Source organism: Alosa alosa, chromosome 6 (assembly GCF_017589495.1).
Source record: "Alosa alosa isolate M-15738 ecotype Scorff River chromosome 6, AALO_Geno_1.1, whole genome shotgun sequence".
Taxonomy (NCBI): Eukaryota; Metazoa; Chordata; class Actinopteri; order Clupeiformes; family Clupeidae; genus Alosa; species Alosa alosa.
Window position 1 is genome coordinate 31,098,086 of NC_063194.1, and position 23,792 is coordinate 31,121,877.

The 23,792-nt window shown below is 46.4% G+C and overlaps 1 protein-coding gene across 1 annotated transcript in view; it reads right to left on the minus strand.

The window, feature by feature from the left end:
- Positions 1-23,792, minus strand: part of stx1b (syntaxin 1B) — a 59,277-nt gene that overhangs the window by 21,708 nt on the left and 13,777 nt on the right. The window contains exons 2-3 of the mRNA XM_048245249.1: positions 6,597-6,671; positions 698-797 (exon numbers count right to left, since the gene is read on the minus strand). Of these exons, the coding sequence (XP_048101206.1) occupies positions 698-797; positions 6,597-6,671 (175 nt within the window). The remainder of the gene's footprint in view (positions 1-697; positions 798-6,596; positions 6,672-23,792) is intronic.

Consider the following 23,792-nt stretch of genomic DNA (forward strand, 5'->3'; position numbering starts at 1 on the left):
GCTCGGCTCCACGGAACAGCCTCTGTGTGAGACGGGAGCGTCTGAGCAGCACGGGGCTATAAATAACCCCACGGCCCGCACCGCACTGCACCGCACGCAGGACATCAGCTAGAGCTAAGTGTGTTTTGGGCGCGGCAGGGCACAGGGCGGGCAGGAGGGCGTGAGGAGGGGGGGATGTGTGTGTGTGTGTGTGTGTCCATCAGGGCTGGGGCATGAGAGGTTGACATGTGGGGGGAAGGGTGAAGAGGGGCATACAGATGTGTGTGCGGTGTGTGTGTGAGAGTGTGTGTGTGTGTGTGTGTGTGTGTGTGTGTGTGTGTGTGTAGTGTGTGTGCGCGTATGTGTGTGTGTGTGTGTGTGTGTGTGTGTGTGTGTGTGTGTGTGTGCTAGAGGCCTATGTGTGTGTGTGTGTGTGTGTGTGTGTGTGTGTGTGTGTGTGTGTGTAGGCCTATGTGTGTGTGTGTGTGTGTGTGTGTGTGTGTGTGTGTGTGTGCGAGGCCTATGTGTGTGTGTGTGTGTGTGTGTGTGTGTGTGTGTGTGTGTGTGTGTGTGTGTGTGTGTGTGTGTGTGTGTGTGTGTGTGTGTGTGTGTGTGTGTGTGTGTGTGGCCTGTGTGTGTGTGTGTGTGTGTGTGTGTGTGTGTAGTGTGTGTGTGTGTGTGTGTGTGTGTGTGTGGGTGTGTGTGTGTGCGGACTCACTCTCGTCAGGGTTGGGCGCCGCCAGGATGGCACTGTGCTGCTTCTTCACCTGCTCCACATCCTCAGAGAGCTTCTCTATACAGCCACGGATCTCCTCCACCTGGGAGAGACGGAGAGAGACAGATGGAGAGAGAGGGAGGGAGGGAGGAGGGTACACAGACAGAGAAAAAGAAACAGGAGGTAAGGAGACAGAGAGATATAAAAGAAGAGATAGAGAGAGGGAGGGGGGGAAGAGAAGAGAGTGGGATGGATGGGAGAGCGGAAACAGAGAGGTAAAGATTCGTAGAGAGAGATAGATGAGGAGACAGAGAGAGAGAGAGAGGGGGAGACAGAGAGAGGGAGAGAGAGAGAAACAAAAGGAGGGCGTGAGAGAGAGAGGGAGGGCAGAGGTGAAGAAAGATAAAAAGGAGGGGGAAATGGGGAGAGTAGAAATGAGAGAGGGCAGGAGAGATAAGGGACAAGGACAGATATGTGGGGAGAGAGAGAGAGAGAGAGAGAGAGAGAGAGAGAGAGAGAGAGAGAGAGGAGGGGAATATCAAAAAGAAAAGGTCAAACTCCAGGATTGGAGAGCAATTACAGTTCTTCACTTCCACCAGTGTCATTGACCTGTTAAAACTGCCCACTTCCGTGAAATTACATATCAGGATTTATGAGCTAAATCTCCTGCATTTTCAAACCGTTATCAGTTTTATTCTCCTTCACATTTCAGACCTGAAGGTTCAAATAACAAAAATAAGACATCTAGGCCTAGAATTGTAAGATGGGCTGTCAACTGGCCTATCATTTAAACTGAGCTGTTCTTTGTCAGACTTTTTTCTGCACACTAGAGTGTTTTCTAGAGTTGACCATTTTAGAGAATTTGTTCAAAATGTCTCTTTTAAAGATAACTGGAACCCCACAACCCCATCCATTCCACAGGGTTCTTTTTGAGGGTCTGTGTTCTTTATGGATCATCCAAAACACTGTGGAGCTCTCAAATAATAAAGGCACACTGGGTTAGTTTGAATCACAAAACTGGTTGAAAATGAAAAGAATGGGGCTATAAATGAGTAGATAAGTCCAGGGCTAACAGGATTAGCTAGCTTGATTAGCTAGTGTTGAAGTCATTGTCATTTGTTGAGCTTGGAAAGTGCAAACTACTGTATAGTGGGCTCAATAGCGCAACTTCAAGTGAGTAAGTGATAGTCCATTTTGTAGACTGCTAAGTGGACGAGACCATATGTAGTGTTTGATTTAATGTTTGAAACTGAACAATGACTAATGACACTGCACTGTAATCTCAATTTGGCACGACTGAACAGGTCTTTTGGCAAATGACCAAACAATATGCAGGTTTGGCTTCTCTTATGCTTCAACAAAAGAGAGAGAGAGAGAGTGATTTGACAAAAGAGGAATTGCCAACGGTGATGTAAAAGCAGGGTCAAGGAAATCGAAAATCCTATGTGAAGCGATGACAAAAACCTGTTCCATAAATAAATACCCCTCCACAATGGACTGAGGTAGTGGAAGAACTGGGTTGTCTGCTAGGAGACAAGCTTACTCTGGACTCTGGCCAGGTTAGTCTAGCCGTGAGATGCTAGCCCAGCACATCACATCACAGCACAGCACAGCAAAGAAAAAGCAAGAAAGGCCTTCTTCTCTGTCACGTACACCAACAACTGTAAACAACCACTAAAATGCCCTGATCATACACTGTCAACAAAAGCATGCACTACATGCAAAACATGAGATGCTAATTATTTGTTGAGAGGGTGGGGCTTTTGCTGACAGAGCCAGACACTGAGCTGCCATCAGCAGCCTGCATGGGTCTAGTAGTGGGAGTGCTTCACACTTACATGCACAGACATTTAGGTTGATTTGCTATGATACACTAAGGAGGCAGGTGGCTTAACCTCACTGTAGAGTTCAGATTAGCATCAGTGCAGCAATCTGACATTTAGACATATACATTAGATACTGTAATATATGAAGAGATGCACCGATATGGAATTTTAGGGCCGATTAATTATAAGTATGTTGTAGCCGATACCGATACGATAACTGATAATATTACTCTTAAAAAACAATTGTGAAAAGTGAATTGGGGACAGCATTTCATAAGCATCATTTAACTGCAGTAATTTTACATGCCACCAATGATCGACAACTCATAATAGTCCTCAATGGTACAACAGTCAACAAAATAGCAGTAGCCTAGGCTCATGTGTGGCTTCTTTAAGTAAATCTGACATCAGTGATGAAATATATCATCTATCTATCTATCTATCTATCTATCTATATGTATATATACAGTACACTGCCGTTCAAAAGTTTGGAGTCACTTACAAATATATATATATATCTATACAGTAGTTCTACTACAAAAAATGCATAGGCCTACTCTACGCAGTATATAATACTAGTGATTAGTGTTTTAGTAAAGAAATGTAAAAACTGCCAGCGCTCCACAGCTCCAGGCTCTAGCCGTTAGACAGAGTGTGACACCAGTGTCCTCTCGTTGGCTCCTCTAACGTCCTGAAGTCACTCCATGATGACGTCACTCCATGATGACGTCCAGCTCTGTGTCTCTTCACCACGGCGTCTCAGCGCTGATGGACGTGCCTTGACAGAACATTCTTACAGGGTGCATGTAGAGACTCTCTCTCTCTCTCTCTGGCTTTCTCTCTCTCTTTCTCGTCCTCTCTGTTTCCACCTCTCTCTCTCTCTGTGTCTCCATCTCCTTTCACTCCTATCCCTCCCCCTCTATGCCTTCCTGTCTATCTCTCTCTCCTTCTCTTCCTCTATGTTTCTCTCTATCTCTCTCTGTGTCTCCATCTCTCTCTCACTCCTATCACTCCCCCTCTATGCCTTCCTCTGTCTCTCTCTCTCTCTTCCCACCTCTCTCTCTTTCTCCCCCCTCTCTCTTTCTCTCTCTCCAAGATGTCAGGGGCCTTTTTCTGCTGTCTCACGGTGGGAGAGGTCAATGTCAAATCTCTGTGCTGTGCTGAGCTGTGCTGCACTGTGCTGCAGTAATGCGTTTGGTGCTGTGCTGCGGTGTTACGCTTGATGCTGTGTGCCTGCTCGCCGTCTGCTTGGGCACCTCCATGCTGGGCGAGGATGAATGCCAGGCCCCGAGGGTATGGGACTGCGGGCATTCTTTCCAATTAGTCAATCTGCTGATTGCATGGTCCGTCTAATCATCATTTAAGAAATGAACTGGTTTCACTTCTCTCTCGCCCTCTCTCTCGCCCATTCTCTCTCTCTCCAATGATCTATGCTAATTCGCTATAAACAGAGAGAGAGGGGAACATTGATGGGGAGAAGAAGGGACAGAGAGAGTACTCATGTGCCCTTATGAGTCCTTGTGGGAACAAATGCATTTCTCCTTCTTATTAGACGAAGCCACGATCCATGCACTGCGGACACTTACAGTTTTAATTGATTTAGTTAGTTGAAAGTAATTTTCTGACTGGGTCTTCTTATAAGCAGCTAGAAATGCTGGTGAGGCATTTGATGCAAGCATTTAAAAATGATACAGAGGGAGATAGGAATGTGTGAAGAATATCAGGGGTATTTGTTCGCAAAAGGCATTGACACTGAATTCAGTAGCTTAGATGAATATCCATACTACATAAGCTGTTTGGTATCCCCCTTTTCAGCGATCAAAAGACACGTTTTGGGCATGTTCAGTAGAAATGGAAGCTAAACTCACACAACCCGACTCAATCTTAAATAGTTCTCTTTCCTCAGTGTCCCTGACCTTTTCAAGTCAGCCAGTATCCAGCCCCTCCTAAAGAACCCTGGCCTTGATACTTCCATAATAAAAAAACTTTGTCCAATCTCTAAATTGCCATTTATCACCAAAATTCTGGAAAAGGTGGTCTTGATGCAACTTTCTGAAGTGTTAAAGGGCAATGGCACTGGAATGTTACTCACTGGTACCAATTATTCCCATTTTTCTATGCTCTCACTTTAAACTGGTCTGTGTACCACCAGGTTTCGGTTGCACGGCCACTTTTAGCCCCAAGGTTTGCGTTCACGGTTGCCTGCATTTCCAGAGCTCCCAAGGGGAAATTGTTTGAGGCTACCAAAACAATTTCATCGTAGTGCTTTCATTTTGATAGAAATAAAGTTTAAAAACTAATCTTCCACTATCACTTTCCCGTCAGTGGTTTCATAAGCTTCGGGTTTTGCACAAGAACATGCAGCACCAGCAGCACGCAACGCGCCGCCGCCATTTCTTAAAATTAGGCGCAGAGTCCTTATCTGTTCCAGGAAAAAAAAAATTGTTTCAATAGGTCATTTTACTTCCTCTACCTCAGCTATTACCTGTGGTGTTCCCCAAGGTTCAATTTTAGGACCAATATGGTTTTCCCTCTACTTCTAGGCCATATAATTCGCCACCATAACATATAATTTCACTGCTATGCAGATGACACACAGCTTCTCAGTCAAACCAAACATGCTTAACAAGCTAACTGTACTGCAGGATTGCTTAGCTGATGTGAAAGACTGGATGTCACAGAATTTCCTACAGCTTAATTCTGACAAAACAGAAGTCCTTTTCATTGGCCCTGAAAAAAGCCTTTAGACTTTAGACTCAGACTTTTCTTGGAAATTGAGCATTAAATAACAAGGCTACTTCTAAAAACTTCAGGGTTTTATTTTACATATTTAAAATGTGACCAACATGTAAAACTTGTCCAGTCCTGTTATTATCAACTGAGAAACATTTCCCAAATTAGGTCAATCTTATCTTTAAAGGACACAGAGAGAATTATACATGCCTTTGTTTCATCTAGACTTGATTATTGCAACACCTTATTCACCAGTCTAAATCACCAGTCTATCTCTCGTTTACAGACTGTTCAGAACTCAGCAGCCAGACTTTTGACAAAGTCTAAATCTAGAGAGCACATCACTCCAGTTCTGGTCAATCTACACTGGTTGCCAGTGAGTTTTAGGATTGATTTTAAAATAGGTCATTACATAGCTTTACATGGTTTTACATGGTTTGGCACCTGGCTATTTAAAGGATTTATTAACCCCCTACTGTCTGGCACAGCGCCTCAGATCCTCCAGCCTGGGACTTTTAGTTGTTCCAGAAATTAAACTGTCAAGTAGGGGTGACCAATCATTTGCAGTTAGAGCACCAAAGCTCTGGAACAGCCTCTCTTATAATTTTAAATCTAGTCTGAATACCCATTTTTATACAATTGCCTTCTTTAATTAGTGACTGATTCCACTTATGTCTCTGCTAATTTATCATTATCAATTTTGTTTGTTTGTTTGTTTTGTTTTTGGTACGGTATATTTTTCTTTTTGTTTCTTATATTGAGTTTACGTTTGTGTTTGGTAGTTTACCCTTTTATGTATTATTATTTTTTAAATTAGTATTAATATTATTACTATTGTTTGTTTTTTTGTTTGTCTGTAAAACACTTTGTGCTCTGTGCTTGAAAAGTTCTATATAAATAAATTGTATTATTATTATTATTATTATTATTATTATTATCTATATCCTTCATGTGCTAAATAACTAATGCTTTACCGTTGTTTTGATCCAACAAATGCATGCAAGTGTGGAATAATCTCAGTAACCATATGCACTGTCATGCCGTGCTCGTATATTATCAAGAGGATTACATCGCTAAAGATCCCCATGAAAAATGGACAGTCTTAATTCCTTTCTAATCCAACCTTCCTTTGCAGTGGGTGTCATCACATCTGCACATATCTGAGTGTAGAGCATTTGGCAAATGCTTTTGTTCTGTCTAAAGTAACTTTAAAAACAGTGAGGACATCTATAACAATCTCAAATCTTTAATGGTCAGAATATCTGTGTATCACAAAACCTGATTATACATAGTTGACAGACTTAGCTAGGTAATACCTTTTAGGTAATGACCAAGAGTCTTACCTGTTCGAAGAACTCATCCATGAAATTTTCTCGGTCCACGTGGACAACTTCCTCATCATCGTCGCTGTCCTTAGCCTGAAAGAGAGGAGTTAAGATCCATTAAAACATCATGCCTCAAACACACTTTAACACGAGACTGCTCTATACTTCTGTAGATTTAGATTCTCACAATCCGATCACAAACCCTCTACATCATATTGCATTCCATGCATACTTCCATAGGTTTCTGTACAGATATTTCTTGTCATGAGCCTGATTCACAAGGACCAATTTAGATTTGGAAAATAAAAAAGGAGAGGAAAAAATGACATTTCTCCCAGCTGTGGCACAACTCCCCCTCAGAACAGGAGGATGGCATGATCCATCTCCCTCCATGACATTATCATGAGTGCCGCCCCCTCAGGATGCAGCACGGAGCTGACCTTGCTAACAAAAAACAAAGGCCCGAAGCTAACAAACGCTAGCACCACACACTGACTTTGACTAATCCTGGAGCTATCACTGGAGAGACAGTGTCATGGCCAGCAGACAGACCGACAGACAAGCAGACACAGACAGACAGAGAGACAAACACACACAGACAGATGTTTACAGGCAGACCTAGAGACAAACACAGACAGACAGACTAGACATACAAACATACAGGCACACAGATAGACAAATAAACGCACCGGCTCACAGACATATACAGCGATTCACTGATTTATTGAAAAGTGTTGCCAGAGGTCCCAAAACGCCTGCCATTTGTGCTATAATAATAAACCCAAGTCCTGGGATCGTCTTCGCAGACACTGACGAATGGTCAGTTGGTTGGCAAACAGACTGGAGGTGTGTGGCGTCTGGAATGGACGTGCATGGCTGCCTGCCACAGAGCGAACCTGCAGTCTGCTCACACGCCTGGTGAGGATATTATGGGATAGCACAAATCATATACAGGCCAATTAGTATTAGCAGAGGAGGAAGATTGGGGAAGGTAAGAAGGTTGCATGTTTAGAAAACCCAGTCACTGTGGTCTCCAAGATGATCAGACACAGCAACGCTTTCTCGATAGCAATTCCCAGCTTCAGATATACATTTAGTTTTGACTCCCTAGTTACATACTACACATTACACGTCTACTGTCTCACCTTTAGTTTAGAGCAGGGCTCCGAACCGGTTCAAGGAACGAAAACGAAAACCGAAAACGAACGGAATTTTACGGAATTTTACGAGGAGCGGAAACGGAAACGAAAACAAAATGGTCTTCAACTGTTCCAGAACAGAAACGTTATTCTGAAATCCACAAAACCGGTTAATAACGTTTTTTTTTCGTTCTCTATATAACAGCTTAATAATTTGATTTCTGCAGTTTGAAAAAAAAAAAAAAACGAATAAATGGACCTTTGGTCCAAATGGGTATATTTTGTCTTGCTGTTGTAGTGTAACCTATCCGTCTGCCACTTCGGATCTTAGGCCAGCTCGTAGCGTAGGCCAGTGTTTCTCAAAGTGTGGTCCGGGGACCACTGGTGGTCCGCAAGCTATCCCAAGTGGTCCGCGAGCTGTTGTAAAAAATAATATAGATGCGTTGTTTGCAATATTCAACCAACTTGTATGTAAATCCAAAGTTCTGCAATACTGCCTATGTAAGCTATGCCAATTTAAATCATATGAATCCTCTGACACAATAAGCAAGGTGCAAAGACAATAAGCAAGGTGGGTTCAGTGAGTAGGCCTATTGTGTCTATTAGCTATGTGGTCCGTGAGGTTTTTTCTAATGGTTAAGTGGTCCTTGGTCTGTAAAAGTTTGAGAAACACTGGCGTAGGCTACTGAAACTGATTTGGAAATTGTTTGTAGCCTATGCGTAATAGCCTATTTTGCCTGTCCACGCCTTGTCGTTTTAAAGTCGGGATTTGACATGTTTGCACAATTATAGCCTATTCTATGTAGCCTAGAAGAGTTAAACAGGAAATTTGAGATAGGCCTTGTCAGCAACAGACAGGTTCGTTTATAAACAGGGTTGGAATTATAGTGCAAGCCTTTGAAGATCTCCATATGGATAAAACTCCAAAAGGCTACAACCAGGTAAGGAGTTTAGCACGTATCCAGAAATATTTTTGATAAGAAATTATTTATAGGCATAGGTTAGGCCTACAGTAAGTCTGTAGGCTATGGGATGGATAGCCCATCTGAATGTTTTTGGATGCCGCCTGTGATTTATTATTTTTGGCCATAGCTACGGTATAGGCTAAATCAAGGGGAAATAATGAGTAGCCTACGTCTATTCTAAGGTAAAGTCCACAAAAATAGACTTGATAGGCCCGCCAAACACTGCCGGAACTTTAAGAACGAACGATATTTTGCGTTCCGAACCGGTTCAGGACCGATATGTTGGTGGCGGAACGCATGCAAGAACGAAAACGTTAAACATAGGCCTATCTGAACCGTTCGGAACGGAACGTTTGAAAAATAATTTTGTTTTCAAGCCGTGGTTTAGAGATGATTTAGAATTAAACAGAAAACTATCAAGTACAAGCTACTGTGAGTGGAGTGTACCTTTACATGTAAATTATATTCAAATTAGTAAATTAATAGTTGTAATACACTAAATCGAGATGTTCAAAAAACATCTGTAGTAAATGCATTGCATACAACCTCAGCATTTAAATTATTAATAATTTAAATGACCTATTCATGACTAGGTACTATGCTTGTACTATTCATATGGCAGCCATGTTGTTTTAGACTGGTTGTAGAGCAACCTGGGTTGAATTTATTACTCCTAAATTACACTCCTCAAAAATACACCATTGCGAATACACCAGCGCGTCATCTATGTATTTCCCTCTAGCCTTGACGGCTAATAATAGAGGGTTATCTGATGTTTGGATGGGCTGGCCCAGGTTGTCAACACTGGTTCCTACACCCAGTCCGACAGGCAGGCAGTCAGAGCAGTACAAAATGGCAGCCATATTGGACACTAGTCCTGAGATCCCTCATTTGTTCTACCCAGCTTTCACTCTACACATGTAGGCTACCTTATCTGTGAGACAATGGGGGGGATGTGTTTGTGTGTGTTTGAGAGAGAGAGAGAAAGTGTGTGTGTGAGAGAGAGAGAGAGAGAGAGAGAGAGAGTGTGTGTGTGTATGAAGAGGGAGGCTGAATACTGTGCAGTGGATCACATGCCAAGTAGACGCAGGACACAATGTGTCAGGGTAGAAACGGATTTCTTTCCTTCTCTCCATTTTTTGCTCACTCTCCCCCCTCTCCTCTCCTCTTATGCCCATATGGGAGAGCGAGCAGGAGGGCAAAAAATAGCTGCTAGGCTGACTAGGCTTAGCGGGCCGCCAGGCTGAGCACTGCTGGCTGTGCGAGGGGCTTGAGCGCTCATGCCCTGATTGTAATGGACAGTTAAGTCGACAGAGACTCCAGCTGGGAACCTTGTTTCCCCTCTCTCCCTCTTTCACTCTCTCTCTATCTACCCTCCTCTCTTTCTCTCCCTTTTTCAATTTCTCTATCCCTCTATTTCTGTTTCTATTCTATTTCTTGATTCACTTTCTCTCTCTCTGCCCCTCTGTCTTCTTCACAATCTCTATTTTGTGTTTCTATTCTATTTCCCCACCTTCTCCAGCTCAAGTTCTTCTTTGCTGTCAGAGGCCCCAGGTTCTTCCTCTCCTCTCCTTCTCTACCAACCAGCACTACTGTCCTCAATGTGTCTGTCCTACAAGCAAATCATACACGCGCTGCACAGGATCTTTGGAAGCTGTCACCATCAGGGCGGAGAACAGGGTGCTATTCTGTATGGCACTGGAACTACCAAGGGGACTTTCAATTTGTGCCCCAGCTTCTTCAAAACACGACAGACAAGAATAGTAACAAAAGGCAAGAAATCTCACTCATGACACTGTTGACCAATATTGACTTTGGCCCTCTAGATTGTACTCCTCAGTGGAACAAGATAATCTGACCCCTTGTGAGCCATTAGTTAATCTAGTGGTCTCAGAAAAGGACATTAGTCATTATATTAGCATGGCTATCAAGGAAATTATCAGTAGTGAGATGCCCCTAACTAGAAATGGAGCTAGCACAATCTAATAAACCATGGAATGGATAGCCTACTTGGAACATGGAATCTTTGTCTGGTGCTGATGTGTTCCAAGGGAAGCCTCCATCTTGTAAGGATTACAGGCCTTATATACATTGATTCTGATATCCACTGTACAGGAGCTAAAACTTTCACAGACAAGAAAGGAGCTCATTTATATACTGTTCCTTTCTGCCATCATGAACTATTTTCACAGTGCCCACACTGTAACTAAACAGTGCCCACACTATAGCTAAACAGTCACGCTCAGTGCTGGAGTGGTGCAGCTCAGTGCTAAGAGTGGTGCTCCAGAGAAAGACTGGCTAGACAATGAGTCTGACATTAATAGACGAGGATCTAACACACTGTACTGCTCTATGTCATTCATGTTTTAATACATATTGTATTACTCCATCTGATTTAATCTATTGTGTATATTATACAATGTTTGTTCATTCACATGCATGTTACTTAATAGTCATGGAACAGATTGATTAAAATTCTTGTTGTGTGAGAAGACACCACAACATAACCATTCCAGAAAGATCTATTTGCAGATCTGGCCCCTTTGCTCTGCACAGGGATTGCTGTCTCTCTGCCACTCTATTACCTCTGCCAAGGAGATTACTTTGTTGTTGAACTTTGTCTGCTTGTCTATCTGTCTGTAAACAGGATTCCGCAAAAACTATAGGCCCAATTTTTGTGAGACTTGGTGGAAAGGTGTAGCATGGGCAGAGAAAACATAACATTTTGGAGCAAATCTGACTCATTACGAACATTAGGTGATATGCATTTGCCTTGGCGCAGGTCTTCTCTCTCTCTCTCTCTCTCTCTCTCTCTCTCTCTCTCTCTCAATGCTCTTTTAGTTGGTTAATTAGCTATTTCCATTCAGGCTAACTCTTCAGGTCTCAACATTTCTACAATAAAATAGCAAAACATTAAACACATTCTCCAGTGCCACCTCTCTGTATTTGTGCCACCCTCCCTCCCCTTCCCCTGCACTCTGAGCTGTGCCAGTGGGCCTCATAACTGCGTCTGATTGACTGATTTTGCCTGAGAGCCGCCTGGCCTGCCTCAATCTCACACAGCCTCCATGTCGCGAATCACTCCACATGTTAGCAGCCCTTCCTGTGCTGGTCATAATCAACTGCCCAGATTTAATTTTCTCCCCTTCTCTACTCCTCTCCTCTCCTCCATCTCTTTCCCTCTCTCATTTCCTCTCTCTCTCTCTCTCTCTCTCCTGCCTTCTCTTCCCCTATTTCCCTCCATCTCTCTCACCTTCTTTCTCTCTCTCAATCCCTCTCACTTCCTCTCTCGTGCCTTCTCTCTCTTCTTCTCGCTCCCTCTCTCTCTCTCTCGCTCCCTCTCTCTCTCTCTCCTCCATTGCTGAATTTGTCTGTCGGAGCATCAATAATGCATGAGGTGAAAGCGCTGGCTGGCTGGCTGGCTGGCACTCTGTGCTGCACCCCACCTCAGTGGCAGCCATGGCCGCCTCACTGACAAAGAGAGAGGGAGAGAGAGAGAGAGAGGGAGAGAGAGAGAGACAGAGAGAGAGAGAAAGAGAGAGTGCCCACTGAATTCAACTCCGGCTTGATGAGATCCGGAGTGGCTTGTAGGACAGACCTGTGCAACGTTTGTTATAAGGACATCCTGGCAGTGTAGTTACTAAACAGCTATCACACGTTTGTTATAAGGACATCCTGGCAGTGTAGTTACTACAGCTATCACGCGTTTGTTATAAGGACATCCTGGCAGTGTAGTTACTACAGCTGGCTATCACAGTGTCTCAGAGTGGCCAGAGAAGCAATCACCTGCACATAAGCATACACACACACACACACACACACACACACACACACACACACACACACACACATATATATAAACACACACAAACACACACACACACACACACATATATATATATATATATATATATATATATATATATATATATAAACACACACACACACACAAACTCTTGAGGGAAACCTGAAAAGTGACAGTGGTGTGTCACACATGCATACAGAATAGATCAGACAGGCTGCACTTATACGGAGAATTGGAGAATTTTTGATCTTGCGTTACACACATTTTTGCAGAAAACAACTTCACTCATTAATTAATAATTTCCTTAGAAGAAAAATAAGTAATGAAATTATTGAAAAATGGTCTGAGTAATCATATTTCCCAAAGGAGATCTGAAATGGACAGTTAAAATTCACATCTGCTGCATTGCAAAACCTTTCCCCTTTATTAACCTTCTCAACTCATCTATCTACAGAAGCATTGGAATGATTAACCCTTTAGGCGCCAGAGGTTTTTTTTTTCGAAACTTTCGATTTTGACATCTTCATTTCAAAAGGCTATATCTTAAAAGTGATAAGAGATAGAGACTTTCTGTAAATTAGAGAAATATTAAGGATGACCCAAAGTTTATGTAGGGATTAAATGTTTAAATCTAATTTGCTTATTATGGCGTCATATGGTGGCGGCCATCTTGGATTATAGAATTTTCATGAAAAGTCGCATGTTTGAATGATAAAATGCACCACTTCTTTCCCTCCAAAATGTCCCTCACCTTCTGTATGCTATATTGCACAATACTGAATGCTCAGGTAAATACTAAAGTAGTAAACAAACTATGTAAATCATAATAAATGGCAGAAACAAACCAAATGCATGTAGCGGTAAAACCTTTGCTGTAGAGATTTTCCATTTACTACATACAGTAGGCACTCTGATTCCATGTATGGGGCACATATATATTATTCAGATGACACACAAACACAAGTAGACAAGACCTGTTTAGTTCAAAGCTCACTTGCCCATGGCAAGGCACAGATCAGGAGTGAGATGTGAGACAAGACAAGAGACAATGTTAGTATTTGTTTTTCTTTTGTTGTTTTGTTGATGTTTTTTTTTTGTTTTTTTCTTAGCTGACAAAGACACACACATCACAAGGACATGAACAAACAAAAAGAACACATATATGTCCTAAATGGTCAGGAAATAGATAATCAACAGTGTAAATCATTACTAATAAATGGCTGACAATATTTTTTTTTTTTTTATGTGGCAGGCCTTTTGCTGTAGAGATAATGACTATCCATATCCATATCCTATCCATACAGGGCCAGCATTCCCATCATCTTGTGATAGACTATGCATGGCCTAATGGCTCTCCTGCCCGATGTCACCACCTCTGCTCCTGTTGCGAGCAGCATGGCCAGATCTGCCTCGGCAGCTCCACGCCAGTGGAGAGAATTCTTAGCTTTCGGGACTAGGCCTACTGTCATTCTCATTCGACTCCCACACTGCCTCTCGTTCCCCCCTAACTTTGTCCTATGAGCACTTCGACCTCGTCTAACATACCCAGTGGCATTAGACAAAGGCTCCACCTGCGTTACTGTCGCCCTTGATTGTGGAGAGGCACACGTTCAGAAGACAGAAGCTAGCGCTATGGACATTAGGCTACCTCAGCCTGGATTAGCCACACCCTGCTAACTTCCGATGAACACTCGAACCGTGAAACATTATTCCCACCAGTGACATTGGGCAAACGATTCAATGTTTGTGCTTGGTGTAAAAGCTAAACTATGGAGTAAACTCTCACTTTGTCCAGCTGCATCATTGCAAGGCAGGGGGCATCTGAAGCCTCACTAAGCGAATCACCGTCATTTTCTGAAGACAGATATTCCCCTTCAGAATCAGGGTCCATGAATAGAAGACCCAACACTTCATTTCAGGTAAACTTTTTTGATGCCATTAGGCGATAATCTAATGCAAATACTCGCTGACGTTGACAATATGCGCTTTGACAAAGTGGCTCACACACACTAGCTCCGGTATTTCATGCACTGATTCAATGCGCTGTAGCTAGAAGGTTTTGTTTAAAGCATGCACTTTTTTTCGACTTCGGGGATGGCGTATGACATGTCTGCCATCTAGTGGAGTGGAGGTCGAGCGAAAATATGACACCCTATTTATTCAATCGGCGTTTTATTCAGTACCGCATCTTGTCGACTAAAATTAAGCCCATGAAGCCTAGAGGGTTAAATTACACTTTATTAACTCTAAAATAAGTCAGGAACATGCGACTATTAGCAATTAGCTTAACACCCGTCTTTTATAAAACATGCAAGTCTTATATCGTGGCTGATTGAATAGTGCCTCAATTGCATTATAGCACCTACAGTATGTATAGATTAGGCTGAACAGCTATGTTTGTTAGCAACATTATCAGTCAACACCAGCCTCTGCGCTGAGTGTGAGTGTGTGTGGGGGTGGGTGCCAGCCTTTGTACAAGGCATATTTGCCTTTTCCCACACACAGAGAGAGAGAAAGAGAGAGAGAGAGAGAGAGATCAGGATAACTACATCACACGAGATGCAGAATTCATTGATCTGAGAATGGATCCTACTTTGAAATCCTGATTTAACAAACTCGCTAGAATCAATAAGTGAAACTGAATGACAGGAACAACTAGAGTTTTTTTTCCGTTCAATTATTTTTTTGATATGCAGGTTATTCCTTTATTCCACACTAAATTGTGGTTTGGTTTTATGCCTCTTAAGTTTACTGTCAGACACCAAACAGGACGAGGACCACAAAAGCGTCACGTTAGAAAGTTTATTTAAGGGTTGGGGGTTACAGGGGTTCCGGGAGTTCCAAGAGTCTGCGTGTATGTGTTCCCCAATAGCCGAAGCAGCAATGGCAGGAGCTGGATGATCGGGGAAGTCCTGGGAAACACACACAAACAGTGAAACGAAGCAGCAGTACAGTCAAGGACTAGGCGGTATTCGTAGAAAGAGGAGGAAGGCAGGCCAAGATTACGGGGCTGGAGAACACAGAAGTAGTCGGCGAGGTCCGGGATCACAGGCAAAAGAGTCAGAAGCGTTTTCCAAAACAGGCAGGTAACTGGTGCTGGTTGCAGGCGATCTGACCAGTGTGGACTGAAAAGCAAGGCTTTATATACCGGGCATGATGAGTGGTGAATGCAGTGCAGCTGGTAGGTAAACGAGGGTGAGGCAGAGCAGAGCAGGAACAGGTGGAGGCCATCAGACTTCAATCAGCGTCTTACCCGGCAGAGAGAGAAAGCTCATGACAGAACCCCCAAGGGGCGGCCCCAGAAGTCCCCAAGAGTGACCTGCGTTCGGGGATGTCCGGAGGGAGCGGTGGAGAGGCTAGGAATTCCCTCCCGGCGGTCAGTGAACATCCTCATCCTCGGAGGAGGGAGCTGGAGGGAGTGGAGTGGACGAAAAGGGACAGGGACAGGTGGGAGACAGGGTCAGGGTCAGGCACAGGGACAGGGAAGCGGGCAGGCAGGGCGGTTAGGGACCCCTCTGGGGGCCCCCTACGGATTGCAGGTTGATCAGGATGCAGGCGGTGGAAGTGGCGATGAGTGTCCGGTCCACAATCCGACTGGCTGGCACCAGGTTCTCTCCTCAGGCCCATAGCCCTCCCGGTCGGCCGAGATACTGGAGGCCCCTACCTGCCCGTCTGGACGAAAGCAGGCGTCGAGCGGTGTACACCAGCCCACCGTCCAATCAGGCGAGGAGGAGGAGGCGGAGGCGGCGCGAGGACCAGCGGGCTTTCATCGTCGGCTTGACTTTGAAACATGGAAAGTAGGGTGCACCCTCATGGAGGTTGGCAACTGGGCGGACTGCGGTTGGGCTGATGACCCTCTGGATAGGGAGCGGGCCCGAGGCTCCCGGTGCCAGTTCTGGCGATTCCACCCGCGGTGGGAGATCCTTGGCTGACAGCCACACCTTCTGGCCAACCACGGTGGCCCGGGTGCGGCGATCTTGGCCCGGTTAGCCCCAGTGGCATAGCTGACAGCTGACTTGAGTAGCGTGAAAGCGAGCTTGTGACCAGGTGCGGCCACGGCAGCGGCGGGCATAGGCGAGGGCAGGCGGGCAGGACACATCTCCCTCCTGGCTGGGGGGGCGGGGCTGGTAGCCATACACACACTGGAAGGTGACATACCAGTGGCAGAGCAGGTGAGGGAGTTGTGAGCATACTCTATCCCACGTCAGTTGTTGTGCCCAAGCCTGGGGTTCGCGGCTCCATGCACATAGCGCCTTCTCCAGCTCCTGGTTTGCCCTTTCGGATTGACCATTGGACTGGGGTGGAACCAGAGGTGAGACTCACTGTGGCCCCCTAGAAGGCGGCAGAACTCCTTCCAGAATGTAGAGGTGAATTGGGGACCTCGGGTCAGAGACAACATCCCTGGGCAGCCCGTGTAGGCCGGAAGACATGATCAAGAACAGCCTGGGCAGTCTCTCTGGCAGATGGCAGTTTTAGGGAGGGAATGAAGTGTGCCATCTTGCTGAACCCGGTCAACCACAGTGAGAATGACCGTCATCCCACCTGATGGTGGGAGGCCAGTCCACAAAGTCCAAGGAGGCGTGGGACCAGGAGTGGTGTGGGCACAGGCAAGGCTGGAGGTAAACCAGCGGGGGCCAGTGGAGGACTTGTTCTGATTGCAGGTGGGGCAGGCAGGGGGAATTCTCGGACATCCCTTCTCAAAACAGACCACCAGAGCTGGGCAAGGAGATGGCAGGTCTTGGTGAACCGGAAACGAGGCTGGCCGGGGAGTTGTGTCCCCACTGTATGACCCGGGACCTCAAATTCTCTGGGACAAAGGGCGACCGTCTGGGCATGCACTGGGACTGGGATGGTCACGGAGGGCCTCCTGAATTTCCTCCTCGATATCCCAGGTCAGGGCAGCTCGGCCGCAGGGATCGGGCAGAATTGATGCAGGTTCCTGGGAAGGGGCGTCATCCTTATGAAACAGCCCGGGAGAAGCGTCCGGCTTGTTCGAGAACCTGGGCGGTATGACAGGGTGAAGTTGAATCTGGTGAAAAACAAGGCCCAGCGGGACTGTCTGGGAGTTAAGGCGTTTGGCGTTGCGGATGTATTCCGAGGTTTTGTGACGGTCCAGACCAGGAGCGGAACTGTGGACCCCTCCAGCCAGTGGCGCCCACTCCTCCAGGGCAAGCTTGACTGCCAACAGCTGCGGTCTCCAACATCATAATTGCTCTGCAGGTGAAAGCCGGCGAGAAAAAAAAATACAGGGGTGCAACTTGTTTATCCTCCTCTGCCCGTTGAGAGTATGGCCCGACTCCCCGTCGAGGCATCCACCTCGACAACGAACTGCCGGTCTGCATCCGGCATCTGGAGGATGAGGGCAGTGGTGAACCCGGGCCTTGAGGGTATGAAGGCTGTGTTGGCCTCTGGGGTCCAGGAAAAGGGTGTTTGATGCTGGTCAGAGCTGTGAGGGCGGCGGCGGCCAGCTGTAGTTCGGATGACTCTCGGTAGAAATGCAAACCGAGGAATTGCTGCAACTTCTTCCTATTCCCCGGAACTGGCCAGGAGGGTAACTGCGAGACAGCTGCGGGGTCCATCTGGATATTGCCTTCAGCGGCGATGTATCCCAGGGAATGACACAGTCTGGCGTGGAACTTCGCATTTCTCCGCTTTGACATAAAGGGAGTTCTCCAGGAGCCGTTGAAGAACCAGCTGGACATGGCCAGTGTGTTAGGACAGAGTTCTGGAGAAAATTAAGATATCGTCCAGGTACCGCAGGCAATTTATTCAGCATGTCCCGCAGCACATCATTCACCAGGCGCCTGGAATGCAGCTGGGGCGTTGAGGTGAGGCAAAAATGGCATTACCAGGTACTCATAATGGCTGGTGTGGGTGTTGAATGCAGTCTTCCACTCGTCACCCTCCCTTACTCGGACTAGGTGGTAAGCATTTCTAAGGTCCAGTTTGGTGAAAATAGTGGATCCCTGGAGCAACTCAAAAGCAGAGGTGAGTAAAGGCAGAGGGTGCGGTTCTTCACTGTGACATCATTCAGACCTCGATAATCAATGCAGGGGCAGAAGAGAACCATCTTTCTTTCCCACAAAGAACCGGCACCAGCTGGAGAGGAAGGCCAGGCGGATGAGTCCAGCTGCCAGGAGTCCCTGGCGTAATCCTCCATAGTTATTCTTTCAGGAGGGATAGTGAGTAGAGGTGACCTTTGGGTGGAGCAGTCCCAGGGGAGGAGATCAATGGCACAGTCGTGCCGGGGCGGTGTGGGGGGCAGAGATGTGGCTTTGGTCTTGTTGAACACCTCTCCGGAGGCCATGGTAACATTCAGGGGCGTTAGAAATGTCGGGGGCAGTGCTGGGGGTACTGAGCCCGGGGGCAGCGAGGCAGCACGCAAACAGGTCAGGTGGCAGGCATTTCCCCACTCTTTCACAGTTCGGGAGGCCTTAATCGAGGTGAGGATTGTGGAGGCGGGCCAAAGGGTAGCCCAGGATTAGGGGTTGGCCTGGAGAGCTGAGCAGGTGGAAGCGGATGGTCTCTCGGTGGTTTCCTGACACCATCATTGAGATGGGGGCTGTGATGCTGGTAACTGTGCCAGTGCGTGACCGTCAGGGCCGGGCTGGAACAGGAGTGGACAAGCGTGGCTTTCCAAGCCCAGCTGACGAGCAAGTCCTGTGTCAATAATGTTTGCTTCTGCGCCAGAGTCCACCAGGGCTGCCAGGGTGTGGGTGGAATCAGACAGGTGAAGACAGACTTGGATGAGGGGTTTACGGGCTGATGGAGGCGGAATGTTCATTGAGCTCATCCCGATTCCTCCTACATCTGGTGAGCTCCGGCCTTTTGCTGGACAGGTGGCGACTCTATGACCATCACCACCACAGTACAGGCACAAGTTGGAGGTGATCGTCGCTGGCTCTGCAGGGGTTAGGGAGGCGGCCCGATCTCCCTCCATCGGTTCAGACTGGTCGGCTGGCTAGGCGGTGTGGCAGGAGCGGGACAGAAGGGCAGTTGGGACACTCCGTGTGCTGGTGGATGGACTCTGGCGCCTCTCTCACGACGACGGACCTGGATCCTGCGATTCGTCACGGACAGCCAGAGAAATGGCTTCATCAAGAGTGGGGGTTGATCATGGGAAACCAGCTGCGTCCTTTATGTAGTCCGCCAGGCTGTGGAGGAAGGCATCCACCAATGCTTCCATGTTCCAGGAGCTCCGACTTGCCACAGTTAGGAAGTCAATGGAGTAATCCGCAACAGTCCTTCTGCCTTGGCGAATACTCATCAGGGTCGAGATACCTCGGCTGTGGTGGATTCCAAATCGAATACCTTGAGCATCTCCTCTGCGAATAGGTTGAAGGTTGCACATGCTGGGGTCTGGCGCTCGAACTCCGCCGTTCCCCAGAGTCGAGCTTCGGCCCGTCCAGGTGGTGATCACGTAACCGACCCTCGCCCCTTCAGTGGCAAAAGTCCTGGGTTGCAGGGTAAACTGGACCGGGCAGCTCGTCAGAAAGCGCCGATACCTGGGTTGGGTCGCCGCTGAACGCTCTGGGTTGCCGATCCTGGGTTCTGGGGCTCCGGCAGCCACGGCAGCAGTGGACTGGGCAGGAGACTTCGGGTGCTGGGCCGGTGAGCAGGCTGGCTGGGGCTGGGCGGTGGGAGCAGGCAGAGGAGAAAGGTTGGTGAAGTTGAATGATCAAATTGCAAGTTGTTGCTGTTGCTGCTGGAACTGCTGAAGCTGTTGGTGGCGCCGGAAGTAGGGAGGCAATGTCAGCAGTGTTGCGGTTTGCCTCTCTCTCAGTCTCTTCCAGGCGTTGCATGGCGGTGGGTAGTTCTGGTTAAGTTGGTTTCCATGCTGGTTCGACCGTGCCCTGGGTCCATGTTTGGTCAGATCGTACTGTCAGACACCAAACAGGGCGAGGACCACAAAAGCGTCCGTTAGAAAAGTTTATTTAAGGGTTGGGGTTACAGGGTTTCAGGGGTTCCGGAGTTCCAAGAGTCTGCGTGTGTGTGTTCCCCAATAGCCCGAGCAGCAATGGCAGGAGCTGGATGATCCGGGAAGTCCTGGGGAAACACACACAACAACAATTTTTCGAAACGAAGCAGCAGTACAGTCAAGGACTAGGCGGTATTCGTAGAAAGGGACCGGAAAGGCAGGCCAAGATTACGGGGCTGGAGAACACAGAAGTAGTCCCGGCGGGTCCGGGATCACAGGCAAAGAGTCAGAAGGCGTTTTTCCAAAACAGGCAGGTAACTGGTGCTGGTTGCAGATGATCTGACCAGTGTGGACTGAAAAGCAGGCTTTATATACGGGCATGATGGTGGTGAATGCAGTGCAGCTGGTAGGTAAAACGGGTGAGGCAGAGCAGAGCAGGAACAGGTGGAGGCCATCGAGACTTCAATCAGCGCGTGTTACCCGGCAGAGAGAGCTCATGACATTTACATCCCATTGCGGATACCTTATCGTAAGTTCCACACTGGTTTGAGAAGATAAGCTGGGGGCGCCTGGGCTCGGGACATATTCATACGCTGCATTATGCATAACCTGAATGCATTACTGACGTACTGTATGAGCTGCTTGGCCAACATTATCACTGAAGGACTGTGTGCGCATGCATGCGTTTGTGTGAATATATGTGTGTATGTGTTTGTTTGTTTGTTGTTTGTTTGTTTGTGTCTCTCTGTGTGTGTGTGTGTGTGTGTGTGTGTGTGTGTGTGTGTGTGTGTGTGTGTGTGTGACACTCAAGACACAGCTGGGTCTCCTCTGCAGAGGGCTGGAGCCGAAGATGGCTTGCTAATATGCTAATATACTGCACCGATCAATACGCTGCGCTCCTTTTATTGACGATTCCTCATTGATTTGCCATTTCGTTCACCTGACCTGAATGCGTCTTCATTGCTCTTAGGGGAGGAGTGAATTTGTTTGTGTGTGTGTGTGTGTTCATATCTATGTTAAAGAGTACAAATGTGTGTTTTTTTGTATGAGTGTGTAAATGCTTTGACTGTTTGTGTGTGTGTGTGTGTGTGTGTGGTGTGTGTAAGTGTCCACAACCAGTGTCCACAACCAATGTGTGTATGTGTTCATGAGAGTGTTTGTGTCCATATGTGTGTGTGTTTGTCCATTTACATGTGTGTGTGTGTGTATTCATGAAAGTGTTTGTGTCCATATGTGTGTGTGTTTGTCCATTTATATGTGTGTGTGTGTGTGTCTGTGTTGCAGGCTGGTGACGGTGTAGGTGGCAGTGGAGGAGGCTTGTTTAAAAATATCAGCTATCGGCTTACTGCCACCACCATAGAGGCCGTGCAGAAGGTGTTCTAATCAGCATTTTCAGTGTCTGTCTCCCCTCCTGTTCCTCCTGCCTCTCTCCTCTCCTTCTCTCTCCCACCCTATTTCTCTCTCTCTTTCTCTCCATCTCCCTCCCACCCTCTCTCTCCTTCTCTTTCTCTATCTCCCTCCCTCTCTCTCTCCCACCCTACCTCTCTCTCTCTCTCTCTCTTCCACCCTATTTCTCTCTCTCTCTCTCTATCTCCCTCCATTTTCCTCCCATCCTCCCTCTCTCTCTCCCTCCCCAGGCCTGCACCCATCCCTGGCCTCCACCTGCATCCGGTATGGTGTGACAGGGAGTGGCTTGGCCCTGTCTCTCAGCGTGCCGGTGGGAGAGACGTTTGAGCGCTCGGTCCCTGCTGGCTCGCCTGCCCTGCTGGCCCTACCCCTAGCTGCATGCTTCACCTGCCGCTCTGGCAAAAAGCTCTGGGATAAGCAGGACAAAAGCCACAGCAACAGATTGACACCACGGCAAATCCACACCATGCCGTTAATATTAGCACAATGCTGATTAGCACCTACTATGTAAAAAAATGCTATATATCAAAATTGCAATGTACCGCATATCAATATATCATACATCTGCCAAATATCCAGCAAATATATGTTATGGATGCAAGAAAAATCGTATAACTGACAATTTAGTGTTAGACATGTCTGTCTGTCTGTCTATCTATCTATCTATCTATCTATCTAAATAAGAAGACGTATAATGTAATCCATGTTAATTATTAAGTGTAATGATATCGGAACAGAGGAATGTATTCTGGACTACATTTTGGTTTAAGTGGAGTTTGCTGCCCTATGAATACACAGCAGACAAAACGATGCTGTCTTATTCTCAGTCCTGAAGAATCCGCTTTGCCAGACCGACACTAAAGGCATTATTGATATTTCATTTTCAGAGTGAGAATACCAATGATTAAATTATAGTTGTAGCCAAATATCTGCCTAGAAAGACATTTGCTTCTCTCCTATGCAAATTACCCCGTCAGGATAACTTGCACATTTTTTATTTCTTATACTACTAGAGCCTGCATTTGAATCTCATTGCATTTTAAAAAGGTCACAACAAGGTTAAACTTTATCTAATTGATTTATTTATTTACTTTATTGATTGGAATTGGTATCAAAAGGTGACATCGCTGTGGATGTACTCTGCGCCTTGGAAGTGTGATATTTCCAGATGGCAGCTCCCACTACAGATGATCTGATCCTGTTTTGGCGTCAGCACATGCCGCACCAGGGCCAGAACTATGCCAGGGCCAAGGTGGGATCTAGGTACCAGGGCCAGAACTATGCCAGGGCCAAGATGGATCTAGGTACCAGGGCCAGAACTAGGGCCAAGCTGGGATCTAGGTGGGGCTCCAAACGAGCCGCTCCAAAACCACCGCTCACCGACCGACTCCAGTGCTACTGACGACGGTGGCTGAGGTATTGTGGCCACTGGTCAGTGGTCACTGGTCATGATGCCTATTGGCTAGGACAACACCTATTGGCTAGGACAACACCTATTGGCTAGGACAACACTAGGTCAACAATGATGTCATCTAGATAGACATGAAGAGGGTCTCACCAACCATATACGACAGCAAATGTATATGTTGAATTGACAACCCAACCATATGTCATATCGTATATTTTTTTAAAATAAATATTATACAAATGTTCTAAATGTTTTCACTATTGAGTTCATTTTCTTTAAGCAGGTGAAGTGCTGTAAGTAAATGGTATTAACCACTAAGTCAAGCTACCCTGCTTATCCCTAATTATTCAATTAAACCGGACCTCTCTGCCTTCCTGTTGATCTGTAGGCAGGTGTCATCTTTATTACATCTAAGGAGGTACACAGTTGATTTCTTCACTTAGAAATGGATCAGGCCTTAAGGTTCACTGATATTGCAACGCAAATCCAGTAGGGAGATCATGACAGATGACGAGGATAAATCGCTTTGAAAACCCTTACACGCGATGGCAACCTTTCAAAATGAAGGTGTG